At 42.2% G+C, this 23,469-nt stretch overlaps 4 protein-coding genes across 4 annotated transcripts; 1 reads left to right on the top strand and 3 right to left on the bottom strand.

Moving 5' to 3' along the window:
* Positions 1-4,394: 4,394 nt before the first annotated feature.
* Positions 4,395-6,631, top strand: LOC117478928 (tripartite motif-containing protein 16-like). The gene has a single exon (XM_034125897.1). It carries the CDS (start codon positions 4,395-4,397, stop codon positions 6,054-6,056), a length of 1,662 nt encoding a protein of 553 aa, XP_033981788.1. The 3' UTR covers positions 6,057-6,631.
* Positions 6,632-9,810: 3,179 nt separating this feature from the next.
* Positions 9,811-15,531, bottom strand: LOC117478775 (serine/threonine-protein kinase Nek6-like). The gene is made up of 5 exons (XM_034125678.1): positions 15,443-15,531; positions 15,144-15,254; positions 11,367-11,475; positions 10,661-10,768; positions 9,811-9,827 (listed from the first exon to the last, which is right to left on the bottom strand). Exons 1-5 carry the CDS (start codon positions 15,482-15,484, stop codon positions 9,811-9,813), a joined length of 387 nt encoding a protein of 128 aa, XP_033981569.1. The 5' UTR covers positions 15,485-15,531.
* A 778-nt stretch (positions 15,532-16,309) lies between these two features.
* Positions 16,310-18,291, bottom strand: LOC117478938 (tripartite motif-containing protein 16-like). The gene has a single exon (XM_034125912.1). It carries the CDS (start codon positions 18,259-18,261, stop codon positions 16,564-16,566), a length of 1,698 nt encoding a protein of 565 aa, XP_033981803.1. The 5' UTR covers positions 18,262-18,291; the 3' UTR covers positions 16,310-16,563.
* Positions 18,292-20,762: 2,471 nt separating this feature from the next.
* LOC117478774 (serine/threonine-protein kinase Nek6-like) lies at positions 20,763-22,592 on the bottom strand. The gene is made up of 5 exons (XM_034125677.1): positions 22,573-22,592; positions 22,315-22,472; positions 22,049-22,143; positions 21,548-21,661; positions 20,763-21,352 (listed from the first exon to the last, which is right to left on the bottom strand). Exons 1-5 carry the CDS (start codon positions 22,590-22,592, stop codon positions 21,242-21,244), a joined length of 498 nt encoding a protein of 165 aa, XP_033981568.1. The 3' UTR covers positions 20,763-21,241.
* Between the last annotated feature and the right edge of the window lie 877 nt (positions 22,593-23,469).

Raw genomic sequence — 23,469 nt, 5'->3', positions numbered from 1 at the left:
TTAAACAGTTTACACTGTATTCCCGCGACTTTAGTTCCCAGTTGAGATGTTTACCAGGTTTTGTCCTTAAAAAGCAACATATTGACAGATTATGATCCTTGAACGTTGAAGCCCAACTGTTAAGATTTGAATGATATCAGTACAGGTGGCTTTAGCTCAAGGGGTAACTGGATGGTTATACACCTGAAGGTCAGTGGTTCAATTCCCTCTCATATCTTATGGAACTAACGAGGCTGTGGTAATTGTGCTTTAAAAAACTGAAATTATAAACAGAACTAAGGTAAAGTTAGAAAGAAATCGATTTCACATACTGCTATCAGAAATAAGGTAATACATTATTCAATTCTGGTGTTAATTCAACATCTTAACAGAGGACACATTTAGAACTTAGTTATAGTGAATTATCAAAGACATTCTATTTTTCTATTAGTGTTTTATTTCCATATAAGAAGGTAGCCAGGGCCGGTCATTAAAGGAGGCGATCCAGGAAGCCTTCGCTCTCTCAGACCTGCTGCTGACTCCAGAGCCTCTTTGTAGTCTCTGAGAGATTTGGTCATTATTCTGTCTTCTTGTTTTTAGTATTGTTAAATGTGTGTGTGGCGGGAGGTGGAGGATTTGGGTAAGTTTGGGGTACACTCTACCTCTCCTCACGTAGGTAAACTCTGATAGACCCCGTCCACACGGAAACGATATCAGTGGAATCCGCTAAGGTTCGTCCACACGAGGCCGACACGGAAACGCCCACATGGAGCCCAAATCCGATAGCCCTGTGAAAACGGCTCCGTGTGTACGCCCTATACGATAATTTCCTGATAACGATGACGCCATAGCCCCGCCTCTCCCCACCTCTCCTGCTCACCCCCGCGTCACCCACGTCATTGCTGATGTGTTTCGCCAACAAACACAATGGCGGATCACAGGGTTGCTTTCGTGCTCCAGACGCTACTGACCATGCTACAGATGTTAGTGCAAAAATCTACAGCTCCTCTACCACAACCATCAGCAACAAGTGGACATGGAGAACTACATGAACTACATGTTGCTAAATCCACCGCGGAGAATAAACAGAAGGGCAACCAGGCGACCATGGCAACCATGCTCGGGGGTCTTATTCGCTGCTTTTGGTGTATTTTGTGGTGGAATTACAGCGCCACTTACAGGCCCGGCATATGTACTACAGCGTCTCCAGCGGGTCGAGCGGTCTCGTGTGAAGGGACACGTTTCTTGAGCCGATTCCGTGTGGACGGAAGACTTTTTTGATATCGACTAAGATTAGTTTTCGTTTTCGTCTCCGTGTAGACACACTAGGTTAGTAGATTGTTGCACCCTGTAGTTGTTTTGTCTCTTTGTTAGTAGAACAGATAGTGAGGGCTTTTTGTTTGAGTTTTGTTGTATTCATTTCTTTTATTTGGCACAATCTTCTTTGTCTCCTCACTTAAAGTGGACCTATCATGCTATATTTGAATAATATAGTGTAGGACCATACCTATATAAGGCATATTTATACTTTTTTTTTTTTCAAAATACCAAACAGATCATGCATTTTAGCCATGCCTCATTTTGCTTTTTTTTGCCCTGTTTTAGCAAGGGCAGATTCAGTGAGAACAGCGCCATCTACTGGCCTGGCACATGTACTACAGCGTCTCCAGCGCTTTCGAACGGCAATGGCCGTGGCTGTCTCCTCCTGATTGGTGGAGTTGGCCCAATAGCCGTAGCGCCACCGTCCTGACGTCAGGACAGTGTTCAAATCTGGATCAGTTTTTATCAGATCCGTTGCAGCCCCTTTTTTAGAGATTTGGGTATGGAGGAAAATAGAGAGGGTTGTGTTTTCTGACACTTGTGGCGCAGTTCCACTACACGGTCGGCCTCGGCCACGCTCGGTACGGCTCGGTACGGCTTGGCCTTAACAGGGCCGACTCACTTCATGCTGCGCTTCCATTACAGTTTAGGAACTGGGGTAGTTACTATAGTAACGCAGTGTAGGCGGAGCCGTGACGTGATCTTCAGAGAACCACAGGAAAAACAACACAGCCGTTAGCTGTTAGCACTCAGAGCTCACAGCTCCTTATATATGTTCAGAAACTCGACAAAAGTTAAACAAGTACACACCACAGACTGCCTGTGTCATGGTGAATACAGTCGCTGCTTTATTTATGTCTGTATAGGCCGTTGTTGTGAGTGTGGACGGTCGGAGCATACACTGCGTTAGCTTAGCCAATCTCCATCAAGAAAAACACGCATTTTAAAAGGTTTTTCGCCTGCCGTCTGTCTGCAGACTTGACAAAGCATTAATTCATGGTTTTTACTAACCGGTATCAGTATGTTGTTACTTCGGCATCATTTTGAAACGTGTATTACAATTAAATCACGGTCAAATATGTCCATCTTGTTGTAGTTGTAGCCCCTTGCCAGCGCTCCTCTCTCTAGTTTAGCATACTCAGCCCGACTCAGCCCTGTTTGTTGGCCTCGATAGAACCACCATTTTCTCGGGCCAGAAAAGACGTGAAAAAGTGGCCCCGGGCCGGGCCGGGCCGTAACTAGGCCTAGTGGAAGCGCAACCAAAAACGGGCTCGGCACGACACGGCACGCTTAAAGCGAGCTCCGCGCTGTAGTGGAACTGCGCCATTGGTGAGTTCACTGGAACACCGGGGACACATATTCATGTACAAAAGACGTACAAAAGTGCATTTTGCATGATAGGTCCTCTTTAAAGAATATTTGTTGGCATTTTCTTTGATGTAAATAAATAAAATTGTGTTCTCTTTCACCCTGACTGTTATTGGTTGTTGTGTGCTACTGTCTCCATTTCCCCTACACTTTATTTGGGATGGAACAAACACATGAATGTATAAAAAATGAAATAATCCAGTAATTCAATAATTCAATATATATGATTCTAAAATGAGAAAATATGCACAGTAAGTAGTGAGTAGTGGTTGATGCCAATACTGTCAGGGTTGAGTGAAGCAGGCAGGACCCAAATGCAGATTTCAAAGATAATTCCTTTATTCCAAGGTTAAATGTCGAAAACAGAACACTACCCCGTGACACAGTCAAAGACAAACAAGGATCTAACAAAGAGACAGAAAAACCAGAACTTAAATACACACAAGACTAATCACACAACAAGACACAGGTGAGGAGGGAGGAGAAAACACAGGGGCACCAGGTGAACACAATCAGGAAATCAGACACAGGAGGACAAACACAGAGACAGGAATCAACAGACAGGGGGTGAACACTTTTCAAAGTAAAACAGGAAACCAGAGACAGAATAAGACAAGACAAAACACAACACAGACTGATCGTGACAAATACGTCTCAGTTTATGCTGCTTTATACGTCTACTGCACTACATTTTAGAAGACAGTATTGTCCACTGCATTAATTTCACAGCTTTTACTAGTTAGATATAGATTAGTAGATAAATCAAAAATATAAAAAAAAAAAAAAATCTTTTTTTTGTATTCTCTTATTGTCATTTCACAGTACAGGTACTATGTAACGAAATTGTTCCTCTGCATTTGACCCATCCTAGTGTTAGGAGCAGTGTGCTGCCGTGGACGGCGCCCGGGGAGCAGTGTAGGGAACGGTGCCTTGCTCAGGGACACCTGGGAAGCACTTGCCGGGACACGAACTGGTGACCTTCCAGTTGCCAAGGCAAGTCCTTATCGACTTCGCCACCACCGCCCAGTCAATTATTAAATACACTTTGACAGATATTTATAGGATAAGATATCCAGCAGCAGGACATCAAGTTATTCAAATGATCTCTACATTTACTAACTGTGATCAATAACATCAATAATCATTATAGTAACCCAGTAACTCAATATATATATATACGATTCTGAAAAGGGCCATAATGCATAAGGAGTACTTTTACTTTTGGTACTTTAAGTATATTTTGGTACCAATGCTTTTGTACTTTTAATTGTTACACAGTCTTTTTACCCCGTAGTATTTCTACTTTTGCTTTAGTAGAATATCTGAGTACTTCTTACACCACTGCCACCATGAGTGTGGAGCTGTGTGCTACAAAAGCACGTTAAAACACATATTTTACAGCTGAAGACTGTTTTCAAATGTAGAGCAGGTTGTGAGCGAGGCTCCGTTTGTAAATGAGGAGTGTCTGCTCCTCCTGGAATGACTCAGAGTTTGATAAGCCCTCCCTCTCCTTCCTGCTCTCAGACACAGCCAGCTCCACTCTGTATTTCCTGGTTCCTCCCGTTCAGATCCACACTGAGGAGGAGGGGTGTAACCAACATGTGGGTAAAGCACAAGAGCTGATAGGCCACATTCACAGCACACACACATCCTGTTCAGATCACAGCTCACATAGTTTCAGCTCTCAGGAAGTGAAACTCAGACACTCGCTCCTACTGAGAGGTGAAATGGCGCAGAAAGGAGTTCAGCTGGACCGGGAAACCTTCTCTTGTGCCATCTGTCTGGATCTACTGAAGGATCCGGTGACTATTCCCTGTGGACACAGCTACTGCATGAAGTGTATTAAACACCACTGGGATGGAGAGTTAATCCACAGCTGCCCTCAGTGTAGGCAGAGCTTCACATCGAGGCCTGTCCTGCTGAAAAGCACCATGTTAGCAGCTTTAGTGGAGGAGCTGAAGAAGACTGGACTCCAAGCTGCTCCTGCTGATCACTGCTATGCTGGAGCTGAAGATGTGGCCTGTGATGTCTGCACTGGGAGGAAACTGAGAGCCTGTAAGTCCTGCCTCGTGTGTCTTATATCTTACTGTGAGAAACACCTCCAGTCTCATTATGACGTAGCTCAATTAAAGAAACACAAGCTGGTGGAGCCCTCCAAGAAGCTCCAGGAGAACATCTGCTCTCGTCACCACGAGGTGATGAAGATGTTCTGCCGCACTGATCAACAGTGTATCTGTTATCTCTGCCCTGTGGACAAACACAAAGGCCACGACACAGTGTCAGCTGCAGCAGAGAGGACTGAGAGGCAGAGAGAGCTGGAGGGAAGTCGACTAAACATCCAGCAGAGAATCCAGGACAGAGAGAAGGAGGTGAAGCTGCTTCAGCAGGAGGTGGAGGCCGTCAATGGCTCTGCTGATAAAGCAGTGGAGGACAGTGAGAAGATGTTCACTGAGCTGATCCGTCTCATGGAGAAAAGAAGCTCTGATGTGAAGCAACAGGTCAGATCCCAGCAGAGGAGAGAAGTGAGTCGAGTCAGAGAGCTTCAGGAGAAGCTGGAGCAGGAGATCTCTGAGCTGAAGAGGAGAGACGCTGAGCTGAAGCTGCTGTCTCACACAGAGGATCACAACCAGTTTCTGCACAGCTACCCCTCACTGTCAGCCCTCAGTGAACCTACACACTCATCCAGCATCAACATCCGTCCTCTGAGCCTCTTTGAGGATGTGACGGCGGCCCTGTCAGCAGTCAGAGACAAACTACAGGACGTAATGAGAGAGGAATGGACAAACGTCTCACCGACTGAAGTGGATGTTTTACTGTCAGCAGTAGAGCCCACCACCAGAGCTGGGTTCTTAAGATATTCACAGGAGATCACTCTGGATCCAAACACAGCAGAGACACGGCTGGTATTATCTGACGGGAGCAGAAAAGCAACATTCATGGAACAACATCAGTCTTATTCTCGTCACCCAGACAGATTCACTTCGTATTGTCCTCAGGTCCTGAGTAGAGAGAGTCTGACTGGACGTTGTTACTGGGAGGTGGAGCGGAGAGGGAGAAGAGTTTGTGTAGCAGTCGCATACAAGAATATCAGCAGAGCAGGGGAAGTGGGGGAAAGTGTATTTGGACTGAATAACAAATCTTGGGCATTAGATTGTGACCAAAACAGTTATTCATTTCTTTACAACAGTATCAACACTCCCGTCTCAGGTCCTCAGTCCTCCAGAGTAGGAGTGTACCTGGATCACAGAGCAGGTGTTCTGTCCTTCTACAGCATCTCTAAAACCATGACTCTCCTCTACAGAGTGCAGACCACATTCACTCAGCCGCTACATGCTGGAGTTCGGCTTTATGGGTATGGGTACACAGCTGAGTTTTGTAAACTGAAATAGCCTGAAGTCATTTGAGGAACTCTTCTACTTCTTAAACTCACCGTGTGTCCATCATTGTTGCTGAGAGCTGATTGCTCATGTCTTCACTGCACAGAGATCAGCTGTCAATCAAACATGATGGGATGTGCTTTAACATCTTCTCACGAGTTGTTCTGTGTCGTGTTAAATGATCATATAATCATTTAAAACATATAGTCTTATACTCTGATTGCCTTTTACTCTGTTCAATTGTATTTGTAGTCTTGTATGTGTTTAACAGAGACGTGTGTTCATGATTTAAAAATGTGTTGAATATGGATATGGATGTATTTGTGTGTTGTTGTTTCTCTTGTAAAGTGAGTCTTTAGAGAGAAAGCACCAGAGCTTCTTTCATTGGAGATATTTGATTCTAAAGGTTTTTAATTTGTAACTAAGTCTAAATGTGTTGAATGCATAAATGAAAGTTTGAATAATGCAACAAAACAAATCAAAAGAAAAGTCATAAAAAAGAAAAGCCAACAGGTCGAGTGCCACATGTCTGTATATTTTGTAATGTTGGGGTTTTTCTTGTTAATAAAAGAACTAAAAGGACAAAAGTGAAAATCTCTGTCTTTTGCTTTTTTTAATTATAAATATATAAATTATTTTTCTGAAACAAGATATTTTCATGTTTTTATACATATTTTATTTATTTGTAGGATTAAGAAAAATCAGATGAAACCAGAGCTGAAAAAGGTGAACTTGTACAATCTGAAAAAGGCATCTCTTGCTAAGATCAATAATGGAGCCTGAGGCTGGTGAGCCGTTTCTCCAGCAGCAGCAGTTTGATGTCAGACCGGTCCGACCGGAACAGGAAGGAACTCCTGCGTCACGTTGTAAACCTTAAAGTCACACAGGGAACATTGAGCTTCTGTTCTTCTGTGGGTTTGTTTTGAGTCTAATGTAAGAGTATAAAGCGAGGCACACACACACCGCTGGCATGTAGACTCTCCGTTACAGTCTCTGTTATAGCTATGAACTTTTAAGAACTGATAACTGTGACACAACAAGATCCTTCATTGGGGATGCTATCTACTATGGTAATTGGCAAAGCACCCAGGGCACAAGGCCACGAGACACTGCATGCAGATGTACTTGGTTCTTCGTGTGCATGCAGCATCGTTACATTAATTACATAATTACATTATAATAACATAAGTATATTGATTTACGGCCCAAAAAGATATTGCAGATGAAGTATTTTCAAGAACAACAGTAGCAGTAAAAGTATGAATTGTAGTTGAAATATAGCCAGTGATGCATGACGTCCACATTAGTGGACAGATGATTAATCATAATTTCCTCCCAACATAAAATCAATACTTTGACAATTTATGAATGATATGATTCCTTAGTTGTTACTTGATGTCACCAACATTTTTATACCTGGCAAGATATGGACGAGTGACTGGGGCTGCTTCTCACTTCTCTTATTTTTCATTTCCTCGCTCCTCGGTCTCGGTATCACCAGAAGTTGATTTGTCTGCGCCATCTTGAGTCGCGTCCTATAGAGAGGCGAAGTCCCGCCCATCTACTTCCGCCCCATGGGACCTTATTTCGGAAAAATTATGTATTGAAGTCAATGTGGAGAGAAAGATTATCTCTCGATCCCGTTTTAATTGTGCCACGAATTACACACATGATGTTTGTCAATCTTAAAAAATCATTTCCATGTCAAAAAAGTCACAGTTTGTCGTAAAACTGTTGAAATATAAGACTATGAAAAATACGCAACTAGAAAGACTACAAATCCCAGAATCCCGGTCCCGCATGCTGGCTCTTATGAACCGACTAACTCCCCTTGTGTGTATGTACAGCTCTCAACATGCCCAGACTTGTAGTGATTTTCACCTCTTTTAATACTTTCCGCCTCATTCTGAAAGAAAGAAGTGAAATGTGCCAACGTGACGGCCGTCTTGGTGTGTGGTGCGAGACGGGAGATGTAGTTCATTGAGCGGTTTCACACAAAAAAAAGTGTTACTTCACAGTTTTACGACACATTTTTATTTTTTTTACTTGTAAAATTATCTTTTAAATTGACAAACATCATGTGTGTAATTCGTGGCACAATTCAAACGGGATCGAAAGATAATCTTTCTCTCTCCATTGACTTCAATACATACTTTTTCCGAAATAAGGTCTCATGGAGGTCCCCCAGAAAGGGAGGGGCTTCGCCTCTCTATTGCCCTTATTTGTGCCGGAGAACCGAGGAGCGAGGAGCGATAACCGAGGAACCACCAGACCATCCTCCGGGGAAATCCTCAGATACTCGCCCCGCCCCCTTACTGTGTATCGCTCACTGATTGGACGATGCAGCGCATGCACTGATCTGATGCTTCTTGACATGAGAGCAGTTTCCCAGCGGAGTGAAGAAAACACATGAAACTCACGAGACTCACTCCTCAGTCTATACTGTGTTTTGTTTCAATTAATGCATCATTCAGTTACAAATATGTGATATATCTGAACAACAAAGTGGTCAATCCAATGAATGTTAATTTAACTGGGTTTTGATAGATAACATATCTCTCTTTATTCTCTCAACAATATTAATCAAACTATTGTTCGTTTACACATTTTAAGAATGGCATTTATCGTTTTTGAGAATGAGTTCTTCTTTTATTTTATTTCCTTGGGTCTACAACAGATGATACAAATGTTAGTCAGTACATGTAAATGCGATTATCGCTCCTCCGTTTTTAGGATTTATTTGATAAATACTAATAAAATTGAACAAAACGAAAAAACGAACGAAACGTACCATCCGGTACGGTAGCCGGTTTGTCCCAAAAGTCACCCGACATGAACACGGAGCGAAATTCTCAGTAGCTTCATTGTATTTTCTTTATTTTGTATTAATAACCACAACATGTCATCACCTTGTGGATGACTTGGTGACTCGTAGCGGAATAGAGGACCATCAGACAGGCGGTTTGTTGGTGATAAGACAGTATTGACACTCCCGTCTCAGGTCCTCGGTCCTCCAGAGTAGGAGTGTACCTGGATCACAGAGCAGGTGTTCTGTCCTTCTACAGCATCATCTCTGAAACCATGACTCTCCTCCACAGAGTGCAGACCACATTCACTCAGCGGCTACATGCTGGAGTTTGGCTTTATAATTATGAAGACACAGCTGAGTTTTGTAAACTGAAATAGCCTGAAGTCATTTGAGGAACTATTCTACTTCTTAAACTCACCGTGTGTCCATCATTGTTGCTGAGAGCTGATTGCTCATGTCTTCACTGCACAGAGATCAGCTGTCAATCAAACATGATGGGATGTGCTTTAACATCTTCTCACGTGTTGTTCTGTGTCGTGTTAAATGATCATATAATCATTTAAAACATATAGTCTTATACTCTGATTGCCTTTACTCTGTTCAATTGTATTTGTAGTCTTGTATGTGTTTAACAGAGACGTGTGTTCATGATTTAAAAATGTGTTGAATATGGATATTGATGTATTTGTGTGTTGTTTCTCTTGTAAAGTGAGTCTTTAGAGAGAAAGCACCAGAGCTTCTTTCATTGGAGATATTTGATTCTAAAGGTTTTTAATTTGTAACTAAGTCTAAATGTGTTGAATGCATAAATGAAAGTTTGAATAATGCAACAAAACGGAAAAAAAGAAAAGTCATCAAAAAGAAAAGCTAACACGTCGAGTGCCACATTTACACGTCTGTATATTTTTTAATCTTGTTAATAAAAGAACTAAGAGGACAAAAGTGAAAATCTCCGTCTCATGCTTTCTCTAACCCTTGTGTTGTGTTCGAAAGCTGTTACCGTTCATGGTGTTCACGGGTACATTTTGACCCATGATTTATTTCAGTCCAAAACACAAAAAATAAATGACTATCATCCAATATTATTTTAACTACATCATAACTAACTTATTGTGCATTCATAACCGTACAATCCGGCGGTACCGAAGTGGGCCGGTTGAGAGTCCCGGGCTGACTTGTAGTCCCTGTCCGTGGTGGGGCTCAAGTCAGTATTTGCAATGTAATTACATACACGCTATATCGCCCCCCTTGACAGTGAAACGCCACGCGTGAGGTTTAGATTATTTCCCTGTCTCAATCCAAATTGAACTGTATGAAATTATAAAAAGGCATATTTGTCTTGTAGTAAATAAAAAGGGCGACCTGGAGCCATTCCTGCAATTTCCCCACAGGTGAAAGAGTTGACATGCTGAAAACCCAACCCCTGCAGGGGGGTCTGGGGGGATTCTCCCACAGGAGATTTTTTGAAATACTAACATAAAATACACATTCTGGTACTCTCTTGAGAAGAAAATAAATAAATCTATTACTACACATTTAAAAAGATGAATGCCATTTTTGTTTTGTGTTCCTTTGTTCTGAAAGCTGAACCTGCTGCTCCTCACAGAGAGAAGAGGGAAGAGGCTGTGTGAATTACCTTACATTGTGGATAAGGGTGGATAGCCCCCATTGTTCTGTGTGTCAAAATGAAAGACAGCCCACACACAGATTTAATGCTGTTTTTTAAATGTATTCTGTGTATCGAATCCATGTATATGAATATGTATGTATGCATGTTCTGTATTTACATGTTCTGTCTGTTCCTTACCTAAGGAGTGTGCCGCCGTGGTTTTGGAGCTGAAGAAGCGTCCTAATCCCAGGTCACCCAGCTTCACCTCACCTGTGGCTGTGATGAACACGTTGGCTGGCTTTATATCTGACACACACACACACACACACACACACACACACACACACACACACACACACACACACACACACACACACACACACACACACACACACACACACAAACACACAAACACACACATTGATATGTTACGGCAAAGCTTATAAAATCATTGTAGGCTGTAGAGAAATGTACACTATGTCAAGTACACATTCCTTCCTGTGTTTAAATATTGATTGTACAATAAGAACAAAAGTACGAATAAATAGATCAAGTTTTTGCCGCTGATACCAATATGCAATTGCTGATGATCCATAATGAGGTTTTCTGATGGCTTTCATTCGAGCAGCTTGTACATTTATTGCGGCAAATATAAGTCTGACCCCTCAGTGTCTAAGGCTCTCCACCAGGGGGCAGCGTAACAAAGGAGATCAATGCAAGTGCAATTAAAGAACCACAAATAGTGGTGTTGGTTTCTTATCCTGTCAGAAACATACTAAGGTGAGGCCGTCCTTCAACCAGAAGTGTTCAAATGCTACCTCCTTTACGGGTTGGAAGACTCATTCCTGCACCACTCTTTTATGAAATGTGACGAGGGTGAGTAAATGGGTCAGGAGCTGCTTACCACGGTGCATTACTCTGCGTGAGTGCATGTGCTCCAGGGCGCTGCAGAGCTGCACAAAATACTTCCAGATAGTTCTCTCTGGGATGAGGCGCCTCTTCTTCTTGAAGTACTTTAAAGATAAAAAGGAAGCAATGTTAGTCCATAGAAAGTGACAATGCTAGATTCAAGATTCAAGGCTTTTATTGTCATGTGTGCAGTGGCGGCCAGTCCATAGGGGTGCTAGGGGCGCCGCCCCACCTCTTCCCATATTAAAAAATGTATATATATATATTTAAAAAAAATATATATTTTTATTTTTATTTTTAATGAACAAGGTAAATATTATATAATTGGTATCAGTAAAATGTATAATCTACAATAACATCTCGTCACATGTTTCCTGCTGGCCTTGCCCGTGTACCTTCTCTCGTCTGGGCGCTAAGAGAGGAGCCCTCAACCAGTGCAGCAGCAGCCACTAGCAGCTGACTGTTGCTATCTGTAATGTGTAAACTATGCCGCGAAAACATAATTTCAGCCAATCAGCGTCGTCAAATATGATGGTCACAGGGCTCCTACGTGAGCGCCCGGTGCAGTCTGTGAGTTGTTTGGACTCTTATCCAAGGAGACAAAACAGGAAGCTGTCATACACTCTGGAAGCATTAGCAGCTAATGAAAACTCCGTTTTTGACATAAAAATGGAATTATGGATCATCAATCATTTTTCAAAGTGACAGACACATTGGATGAACCTATGGATTAACCTTCAGCTGCGTTTTTCTCGTTTTTGATCAGAATTGTTATTCTGCAAAAGGTGAGCATATCTCCATGTTTTGCTACCTAAAGCTACGTCGTGTGATGTCTGTATTTGCTTCCCCTGTCACGAGTTCTGATCGCTCAGTGATGATACTTATATTTCTAGCATATGTGGAATCTCAGCTTGTAAGCTTGTTTGTGCATAGGCATATCCGATAAGTATATCGATTGATTTATACCTAGAGTGCGTTAGCATTTTTTCGCTCAGGGCTCATTTAGACGCTTCTTGTGAGACTTGTGTTTTGTTTCGGTAAACATGGTTCATATCATCAGTTAGATGCGTTTCCTCTGAGTAGGACACATTAATAGTTTATTACATTTTAAGAAGCCCTGAGACACAGTTTCGTGAGAAAAAAAACGGGGGAAAAAAGCCCCTTAACAGGTTAAATGGGAATTAAATCAGTGTTCCCAAAGCCCCGGTGTTCTGCAGTTTGTGTGGGCCTACTGTACTGTTGCACAGTTTATGCTGTAGAAACTATGTCCAGGACAAGGTGTTTGGAAGTTTTGGAAGATTCATAGCTAACCACACTGAAGTTATGGAGGTATTGATCAGTCTTCTCATATTTTTAAGCCTCAAATTGTCCTTCTCCCCCCCTCTAACATCACCAGAAGTCATGATTTAAGGGGTCTTTTCTCAAAAAAATATTACCGGGGGAGCATCCCCCCGGACCCCTCTAGTATTGTCTGATCACCATTTCCACAGCCCCACCTAAAATATTTTCCACCAGCCGCCACTGCATGTGTGCATAGCTACAGTTCTCTTAGGTCACAGACTCCTCCAACAGAGCAACACAATAAAACAGATACAATAGTGCAAGTAATACAAATAGAATATAGAATATAATAGAAATAGTGCAAGACTAGTCTATATATATATGTTTCTTATGCTGGTGTTATCTATTGTGCATCTTGTTTTTTATGTATTTGTACGGCGACCTTGAGAGCCTTGAAAGGCGCCTATATCAAATAAATGTATTATTATTATTATTATATACAAGTAATTGGAATATTGATATATAGACTTGAAGATGCTATGGCCCGTTCTCATTTCATCAAATGTCCCTCCTCGACTCCGTGACCCGGAAATGAATTTTAGCGCGCCATGTTGAAGGACATCTCATTTCTCGAAGTGCACTTCGAGGACCGAGCATCGAGCGTCGAGGAGGCTCTCTGGAGGAGCTATAACCGAGGATACACTGATGGGTCCTCCACGGCTCCTCCGCGGATGCATTTCCGGCAACAGAGATGTTTCAAAGAGTCGAGACGCACGGCCGGACTGATCTCAGCCAATGACAGCTCTGCATGCATCCCCTGGATATTATTTTATTAACTGCTTTCGTCGCGACGCGATGTTTACAGTGAGAACAGCTGTGAGGTCCGTGCAGAAAGCAGAGCAGTGTGTATAATATATATCACTCAGTATAACAGGCCTACTCTCTTGATTTGCTTTAGTTTAGTAGATATCTACAAACAAAGTCGATATTTTTCTAAAATCATTTAGTGCTTCACATAATAAAATACACAATGGCTGTATCCTGATGATATGCTTTAGGAGCTGTAGGTGCGTGTGTGGTGTAGGTGTGTGTGGTGTAGGTGTGTGTGTAGATGCAGAGGACAGACAGGTCTCAGTTGGTTTGGTGTCCTCTGCTTACTTGTAATACTTGTAAATAAAACTTTTGGCCCGTAATTTATTTCCCTCATTGTAGCGACCAGAGAGGGGGGGGATATATCCAGTCTCTGATAGTGTTACGTTATTATGAGAGTGCTCTGTTTGATTCTGAAATTGTATATATTTATATAAATATATACATATATGTGTGTGTGTGTGTGTGTGTGTGTGTGTGTGTGTGTGTGTGTGTGTGTGTGTGTGTGTGTATGTCCGCATCTGTAGCCTGTTATTGTCTCATTATACCGCACTGTGAATGAATTAAAAGTAAATATATAAGTCGTCATGAACACATCTATCCATCAGACAGAGGGCTGCTGTGCCTCCTGTCATCATTAATGGACGTCTCTTTAAAATGACCGCTCAGAGGAGAGGAGTTCTCATTTCTCTAACCGCCTGCTGCTTCCCCTCCTCTCTCCTCGACTCCTCTCTCCTCGGTTCCCCTCCTCGGCTCCTCCGCTCGCATCTCCTGTGGGCGGGACTAAGTCTCGAGGAGGGGAGTCGAGGAGGGGAATTTGATGAAATGAGAACGGGCCCATGTGTAGCATATGGGAACCAGGCCAAAACAAAGTGTTGCTCTCATCTCACATATTTTTAGTAGAATCATGAAAATGAATCTTGATAAAATACTAGTAATCAAATCTAACAAGTACGTTTGATGCTGCGTGTAAAATGAGTTGAGTTACGGACCGTCTACACAGCAGCGTTAAAAAAATCTTGAAACGCTTCTGCCCATTCACTTTGAATGGGGTGACGTCACTTTCCCTCACTTTTCGCCGAACTGCATTGTGGGCAGCAGAGCGGAGATTTTCAGGATTTTCAGGATTCAAAGTTGAACAATGTTCAACTTTTGAGGCTGAGGTGGAAGCGTCAGCCAATCAAATCCAGTGTACGCAAATCTGACAGTTCAAGCTCTAGCCAATCAAACGGCGTGTATGCTGGGAGAGACATACCGCAGGTCATTTCCTCATATTCCAAAAAATGGAGGAGAAATTAGCGGTAGGGAATCACCCGGTGCTTTATGACCAGTCCCTATTTACCTAACGGGATATAAACCGGAGGAGCCAGGCATGGAGGGAGGTGGCAGAGACAGTGGTAGGTTTTCGCCTGTTTGGGGAGTTTATATCCAGTTTACTTCGGGCTTTTTTGCTTCGTATGTCGCGGGCGGGAGATTCATGTGATTGGTTGTTCGTGCCTTGCTCGCAAAAAATCCTCAAGCTTCAGATACGCCCACCTCCAAGATTTTTTTAACGCTGCTGTGTAGACGGTCCGTTAGGGTCACTGTTCTTGTTTGATCTGAGGTGAGTCTGTGATCTGACCTTTATCATCTGGGACAGATCTCCAGCATCCTCCAGCTCCAGAACGATGTTGAGCTCGTTGTCTTCAATGAAAGAGTCCAGGTATTTGATCACATTGGGGTGATTCAGCTGCTGCAGTGGGCAAACAGGAGACACACATGTTTTCATGCTAACACAGCATGCAGCAGCTCCCACAAGAAGAAGTAGAGCTGAACTCAAAGTGATGCTCATACACTAGTTATCCTATGTTTCCCTTAATGCTGGAAACCTGTTATGGTGCTCTCACTGACCCCCTGAACACAATGATGGATCAACTTTACCTTCATCTCTCTCCTTGATGCAGTCCTGACTGGCCTTGGCATCCATCATCGCAAAGATCTGCAGTGACAAAGATTCAATAAATGTATTCTTTGACTTCTTTCTTACACTGTAAAAAGTTCAGCTTGCTATGAATCTTGAGTCCAACTAAACACTAGCATTGGTCAGACTCTAATCTGAATTATACTCAAAGAAACAAAAAAGCTTAAGCAGACTCTCACTCTTTATGTTCAAACCTTATCTTAACTAATCATTTAAAAGTAATAATTAAGTTCTGATCAGGATTGAGCCCCATCCCCTAAATCAAATAATTAGCATCAAGCACATGGTCCACATCAAGGGTGCATGCATGTGACATTTCAGAAGGACGTCCTGAAGCAGACTGCTGACGTCTGTGTGATTTCCTTTAAGAGAAACTGATCAATGATTCATTAACAAGTCCTTATTCATTTAACAATCCACCTTTAACCCTTCTGGCAAATAACTTGTTTCAGAAAAATAATTTAAATATATATTTATAATTTAAAAAAGCAAAAGACAGAGATTTTCACTTTTGTCCCTTTAGTTCTTTTATTAACAAGAAAAACCCAAACATTACAAAATATACAGACATGTGGCACTCGACCTGTTGGCTTTTCTTTTTTATGACTTTTCTTTTAATTAGTTTTGTTGCATTATTCAAACTTTCATTTATGCATTCAACACATTTAGACTTAGTTACAAATTAAAAACCTTTAGAATCAAATATCTCCAATGAAAGAAGCTCTGGTGCTTTCTCTCTAAAGACTCACTTTACAAGAGAAACAACACACAAATACATCCATATCCATATTCAACACATTTTTAAATCATGAACACACGTCTCTGTTAAACACATACAAGACTACAAATACAATTGAACAGAGTAAAAGGCAATCAGAGTATAAGACTATATGTTTTAAATGATTATATGATCATTTAACACGACACAGAACAACACGTGAGAAGATGTTAAAGCACATCCCATCATGTTTGATTGACAGCTGATCTCTGTGCAGTGAAGACATGAGCAATCAGCTCTCAGCAACAATGATGGACACACGGTGAGTTTAAGAAGTGCAAGAGTTCCTCAAATGACTTCAGGCTATTTCAGTTTACAAAACTCAGCTGTGGCTCCAAAATTAAAAACATCACAAACCCGAACTCCAGCGTGTAGCGGCTGAGTGAATGTGGTCTGCACTCTGTGGAGGAGAGTCATGGTTTCAGAGATGATGCTGTAGAAGGACAGAACACCTGCTCTGTGATCCAGGTACACTCCTACTCTGGAGGACGGAGGACCTGAGACGGGAGTGTCAATACTGTTGTAACGAAATGAATAACTGTTTTGGTTACAATCTAAGGACCAAGATTTGTCATTGAATCCAAATCGACATTCATTCCCTGCTCTGATGATATTCTTGTATGCGACTGCCACATTAACTCCTGCCTCAAAAATTCCTCCCCCTCTCCGCTCCACCTCCCAGTAACAACGTCCAGTCAGACCCTCTCTACTCAGGACCTGAGGATAACCAGTGAATCTGTCTGGGTGACTAGAATAAGACTGTTGTTGTCCCATGTTTGTTGCTTTTCTGCTCCCCTCAGATAATAACAGCTCTGTGTTTGCTGTGTTTGGATCCAGAGTGACTTCCTGTGAATATTGTAAGAACCCAGCTCTGGTGGTGGGCTCTGCTGCTGGCAGTAAAACATCCACTTCAGTCGGTGAGACGTTTGTCCATTCCTCTCTCAGGACGTCCTGTAGTTTGTCTCTGACTGCTGACAGGGCCGCCGTCACGTCCTCAAAGTAGCTCAGAGGACGGATGTAGATGCTGGATGAGTGTGTAGGTTCACTGAGGGCTGACAGTGAGGGGTAGCTGAGCAGAAACTGGTTGTGATCCTCTGTGTGAGACAGCAGCTTCAGCTCAGCGTCTCTCCTCTTCAGCTCAGAGATCTCCTGCTCCAGCTTCTCCTGAAGCTCTTTGACTCGACTCACTTCTCTCTTCTGCTGGGATCTGACCTGCTGCTTCACATCAGAGCTTCTTTTCTCCATGAGACGGATCAGCTCAGTGAACATCTTCTCACTGTCCTCCACTGCTTTATCAGCAGAGCCATTGACGGCCTCCACCTCCTGCTGAAGCAGCTTCACCTCCTTCTCTCTGTCCTGGATTCTCTGCTGGATGTTTAGTCGACTCCCCTCCAGCTCTCTCTGCCTCTCAGTCCTCTCTGCTGCAGCTAACACTGTGTCGTGGCCTTTGTGTTCGTCCACAGAGCAGATATAACAGATACACTGCTGATCAGTGCGGCAGAACAGCTTCATCACCTCGTCGTGACGAGAGCAGATGTTCTCCTGGAGCTTCTTGGAGGGCTCCACCAGCTTGTGTTTCTCAAAGGTTTTGAATTGAGCTACGTCATAATGAGGCTGGAGGTGTTTCTCACAGTAAGATATAAGACACACGAGACAGGACTTACAGGCTCTCAGTTTCCTCCCAGTGCAGACATCACAGGCCACATCTTCAGCTCCAGCATAGCAGAGATCAGCAGGAGCAGCTTGGAGTCCAGTCTTCTTCAGCTCCTCCACTAAAGCTGCTAACATGGTGTTTTTCAGCAGGACAGGCCTCGGTGTGAAGCTCTGCCTACACTGAGGGCAGCTGTGGATCTTCTTCTCATCCTCTCCGTCCCAGAAGCCTTTAATACACTTCATGCAGTAGCTGTGTCCACAGGAAGTCGCCACCGGATCTTTCAGTAGATCCAGACAGATGGGACAAGATAAGAATTCCTGGTCCAGCTGAACTCCTTTCTGCGCCATTTCACCTCTCAGTAGCAGCGAGTGTCTGAGTTTCACTTCCTGAGAGCTGAAACTATGTGAGCTGTGATCTGAACAGCATGTGTGTGTGCTGTGAATGTGGCCTATCAGCTCTTGTTCTTTACCCACATGTTGGTTACACCCATCCTCCTCAGTGTGGATCTGAAGGGGAGGAGCCAGGAAGTACAGAGTGGAGCTGGCTGTGTCTGAGAGCAGGAAGAAGAGGGAGGGCTTATCAAACTCTGACTCATTCCAGGAGGAGGAGCAGACACTCTGACCTGTTTCCTCATTTACAAACGGAGCCTCGCTCACAACCTGCTCTACATTTGAAAACAGTCTTCAGTTGTAAAATATGTGTTTTAACTTCAGGCTTTTGTAGCACACAGCTCCACACTCATGGTGGCAGTGGTGTAAGAAGTACTCAGATATTCTACTAAAGCAAAAGTAGAAATACTACGGGGTAAAAATACTCTGTTACAAGTAAAAGTACAAAAGCATTGGTATCAAAATATACTTAAAGGACCAAAAGTAAAAGTACTCCTTATGCATTATGGCCCTTTTCAGAATCGTATATATATATTGAGTTACTGGGTTACTATAATGATTATTGATGTGTTTTATCACAGTTAGTAAATGTAGAGATCATTTGAATAACTTGATGTCCTGCTGCTGGATATCTTATCCTATAAATATCTGTCAAAGTGTATTTAATAATTGATTTATATTTTGAATGATCTTCTAATCTATATCTAACTAGTAAAAGCTGTGAAATTAATGCAGTGAAGTAAAAAGTACAATACTGTCTTCTAAAATGTAGTGCAGTGGAAGTATATAGCAGCATAAACTGAGACGTATTGGCATCAAAAAAATGTGTTAAAGTTCCAAAAGTAAAAGTACTTACTGTGCGTAATGTCTCCTTTTAGAATCATATATATTGCATTACTGGATTATTTCATTCTTTATGCATTCATGTGTCTTTTCCATCCCTAATAAAGTGTAGGGGAAATGGAGACAGTAACACACAACAGTCAGGGTGAAAGTGAACACAAGTTTATTTATTTACACCAAAGAAAATGCCAACAAATGTTCTTTAAGTGAGGAGACAAAGAAGATTGTGCCAAATTAAATAAATGAATATAACAAAACTCAAACAAAAAGCCCTCACGATCTGTTCTACTAACAAGGAGACAAAACAACTACAGGGTGCAACAATCTACTAACCTAGTGTGTCTATCAGAGTTTAACTGCGTGAGGAGAGGTAGAGGGTACCCCAAACTTACCCAAATCCTCCACTTCCCACCACACACACATTTAACAATACTAAAAACAAGAAGACAGAATAATGACCAAATCTTTCAGAGACCACAAAGAGGCTCTGGAGTCAGCAGCAGGTCTGAGAGAGCGAAGGCTTCCTGGATCGCCTCCTTTAATGACCGGCCCTGGCTACCTTCTTATATGGAAATAAAACACTAATAGAAAAATATAATGTCTTTGATAATTCACTTTAACTAAGTTCTAAATGTGTCCTCTGTTAAGATGTTGAATTAACACCAGAATAGAATAAATTAATACATTATTTCTGATAGCAGTATGTGAAATTATATCTGTAGCTATATTATAAACTCTACTTGTATCTTATCAGTTAATTAGTTACAAAAATACATTTAACTCTTCCCTGGTTCTGGCAGAAACAGTTCTTTCTGAAATGTTTTGAGACATTTGGATGTATCCCTTTTAGTATGATAATTAGCCTGTTAGCATTATCCAGACAGCATTGTGTGACTTGTTGAACTGGTTTACCTGCATGTGTGGGTGTAGGCATTCCTTTTAGTGTGATAATAGGCTAAGCCAGACAGAATGAACACTTGTTCAACCTGCCTATCTATTCCTTCAGGTAATCTATTACAATATAATAAGCATATGTATTATTGATACATATTTATTAATGACTTTTTCCATTTCAGAATGCCAGCAGCAAAGAGAGGTCCTGGATTCAGTGTGCAGGATGTGATCCAAAAAGGAGAAAGTGATTTGAGATGGAATCAGAGGACACTGCTATGAGTGAAGAAGAGGCAGATGAAGATGCCTGTGGACAAAGAAAAGCAACAACAATCCATCCCTCACATACTTATGTATATATAATAACTTGCTTTATATTTGGCTTTTGTTCATTTGTAAATTCAACATGTATATTTTCTACTTTCTTGTTTATTTCTAGTCTTTTTTCATTTGTATTGTATGCCATGTCTTTTATGCTGCTGCAACACAACAATGTCCCAAATTGAGATCAATAAAGTTCTATCTTATCTCTTATCTGAACCCAATGGCCGCCCAGTCAGTGATTATGTGGACATCGAGCCCCAACCAAATAAACACACCAAGCCCCGTGACAGGTATCGCTGGCTGAACAAAGATTTGATCAGTCCCAATACTGATTTTTTCTTTTGAGTAATAAATCACAATTCTTACTTAAATCTCAGATCTATGAAAACAAATCCTGAAGGTTTTCATGAAAATAAATAAAATATATTTGAACAAGACCAGGCCCAGAGAAGTGATATAATAAGGAAGCAGTCACACTGGGCTAATACACACTGCATGTAAACGACAAATGTGAAGACAAATCACAAATGTGACTCAGTAATGGCTAATACACAGTTACCGATGGCTCATCTGACCCCTACAGAATGTACTTACATTGACAATATAAAATAGATTACAATGACAGATGATCAATACTCAAAGTCCCCGTCTGTATGGAATGCACCCTCGAAGAAATCTGATCAGACTGAGACAGCTCTTCATCCTGAGCTGCAGAAAAGTCTCCTTTGCTTTCAGAAAAGTCCACTTTGAACGAGTGCTGCACCACTACTGGGCTCTTCACATCCTCCATGACAGGAGAGGAGAGGGGGTGAAGCTGCCATGGTGCTCCTGTGCACATGAGACAGTCCTCAGATTGAGAAGAAGGAGGGGGGGGGGGGGCTCAGGTGCTGGAGGTCCAAACGTGCATCTGTTTGGCGATCTGCAGCACGAAGACGATGTCCGGCCGCTGGTCTGGCTCCGGGTTGATGCACATGCTGACCAGCTCCCTCAGCTGTAGGAAAGAAGGGCTTCATTAGCTTAAAGGAGACGGATATTCTGCAGTTTCTTGGTCAACAAATCCCACGAAAAGACACAACAACAATGTGGTAATCGGTCCTTTAGGTTCATTCATTTCCTACAGCCAAGTAACATTTGATCAAGGAGGAGAAATTGCATTTGTTGTCTGTATTAATGATTCCTCATCTACCTTCTCAGAGTGATGGTCCGGAGGGAGGGGGGGGTAATCACACTTCTCGATCTTCTGGCAGAGGGAGAGCAGGTTCATCTTGTCCCCATAAAACGGACTCTGCAGCGCTGCCATCTGCAGAAACAAGTGGAAGACAGGCTGGATGAGAGACATTCCTGATGAAGACTTTAAACCAACACGATGAAGAAGAGGTGATAGATCAGTCGCTGCTGACAGAGCGCAGACGTCCACTCTTTGGGGGATTGAAAAGGAGCTTGAAGACTGCAAGCTGCCCTGCATGTATTGTGACTTTCCTGGGACTGATGCTAGGCCCACTACATGTCATTATACCTGAAGAGCTCCCTTTCCATCATCGTCTAAAGCAGGCCATACGTACTATATGTGAATATGTATTAACCTCAGCTGTAGTGTAAAAGGGTTAGGGTTCAAAGTGCTTGAATATCACATTGGAAAAGGTGTACAGATCTTTAAAAAAACAAGTAACAGTGTATGTGAGCTTACCTCATGCAGAAGACATCCCAGAGACCAGATATCAGACTTAAAATTGTATCCGTTCTCGTGGATCCTCTCCGGCGACATGTAGTAAGGAGTCCCCACTGGGAGAAAGAGAGTTAAGATGTTCAGAAAATCAATTGATCATTGCTGTGAGACGATCACATAAAACACACAGATTTAATGCTGTTTTTAAATGTATTCTGTATCGAATCCATGTATATGAATATGTATGTATGCATGTTCTGTATTTACATGTTCTGTCTGTTCCTTACCTAAGGAGTGTGCCGCCGTGGTTTTGGAGCTGAAGAAGCGTCCTAATCCCAGGTCACCCAGCTTCACCTCACCTGTGGCTGTGATGAACACGTTGGCTGGCTTTATATCTGACACACACACACACACACACACACACACACACACACACACACACACACACACACACACACACACACACACACACACACACACACACACACACACACACACACACACACACACACACACACACACACACACACACACAGAAATGTTACGGCAAAGCTGATAAAATCATTGCAGGCTGTAGTGAAATGTACACTATGTCAAGTACACAGTGGCGACTGGTCATTAGGGGCAGGTGGGGCACAGCCCCACCTAGTGTCAGCAGAAAGTATTACAAATAATGATTACAAAAATGCAAAAAAATAAATAAAAAAATATATAAAATATATTTTAAGATCATGTTTAATCATCTGATTCGTCTGTACATTGCTGTTTTAGTCTGTGTTCTTCTAATTAGTGTGTCTACAGTCACAGTGTGTGCCTATTGAGCTGTTTAGAGCCATGTGGGACAAAACCTGATTATGCCCCTTCCTCTCGCTGTGAAGTCAACGGTGACTGTAAAAACTTCACTGCGCATGCTCAGAGTATTTTGTAATGAAATGTGTGTGGCAAAAAAATAATGACCAGAGGGGCATGGAGCTACCATCCCCACCATACCTCATCTCAAATCATTCAGAGCTGATTGGCTGTAAGTACGTGTGCCGCGAAAAGTGTGCTGTGTGAAGAGGAGACGAGAGAGCTGCAGTGACGCGTCCTAAAACCAGGAAGTGAGCACAAAAAAGCAATGAGATTTCTCCAGAGGATTTTAGAAAATAGCTCGAAATAAGATCTGTGGGAAACGTACCTGTTAGATAAATGCACGTTTTGATTAGCCGGATAACATCCACATGTCTACCCTACTTATATAATTTTTTTATCATAAATCTATGGATTAGATTTATGATAGACTTTTGAAACTGCAAGAACATAAGGAGGACTTTTACAAAAAAGTAATAGAAATGTTTGTCCAGAAGGATAGGAAAATGGACTTCATCTTCAAGTCAAGGTAAGACCGCCATTTTATTGAAAATGGGATCTTACTAAGAGAGAACAATTCAATATTTAAATGA

Source organism: Trematomus bernacchii, unplaced genomic scaffold (genome assembly GCF_902827165.1).
Source record: "Trematomus bernacchii unplaced genomic scaffold, fTreBer1.1, whole genome shotgun sequence".
NCBI classification, from domain to species: Eukaryota; Metazoa; Chordata; class Actinopteri; order Perciformes; family Nototheniidae; genus Trematomus; species Trematomus bernacchii.
The sequence above is the reverse complement of the archived record's forward strand: the minus strand, read 5'-3'. Positions and strand labels throughout refer to the sequence as shown.

What these genes read in the sequence shown, in the direction of transcription:
- LOC117478938 (XM_034125912.1), bottom strand. Translation starts at nt 18,261, where the DNA reads ATGGCGCAGAAAGGAGTTCAGCTGGACCAGGAATTCTTATCTTGTCCC.
- LOC117478774 (XM_034125677.1), bottom strand. Translation starts at nt 22,592, where the DNA reads ATGATTTTATCAGCTTTGCC. An exon ending in CACGGCGGCACACTCCTTAG is followed by an intron (nt 22,144 to 22,314) that starts GTAAGGAACAGA and finishes TCTTTCTCCCAG; the next exon opens with TGGGGACTCCTTACTACATG. An exon ending in TGGGATGTCTTCTGCATGAG is followed by an intron (nt 21,662 to 22,048) that starts GTAAGCTCACAT and finishes TTGTTTCTGCAG; the next exon opens with ATGGCAGCGCTGCAGAGTCC.
- LOC117478928 (XM_034125897.1), top strand. Translation starts at nt 4,395, where the DNA reads ATGGCGCAGAAAGGAGTTCAGCTGGACCGGGAAACCTTCTCTTGTGCC.
- LOC117478775 (XM_034125678.1), bottom strand. Translation starts at nt 15,484, where the DNA reads ATGCCAAGGCCAGTCAGGACTGCATCAAGGAGAGAGATGAAG. An exon ending in ATCTGTCCCAGATGATAAAG is followed by an intron (nt 11,476 to 15,143) that starts GTCAGATCACAG and finishes TTATCTTTAAAG; the next exon opens with TACTTCAAGAAGAAGAGGCG. An exon ending in ACGCAGAGTAATGCACCGTG is followed by an intron (nt 10,769 to 11,366) that starts GTAAGCAGCTCC and finishes TGTGTGTGTCAG; the next exon opens with ATATAAAGCCAGCCAACGTG.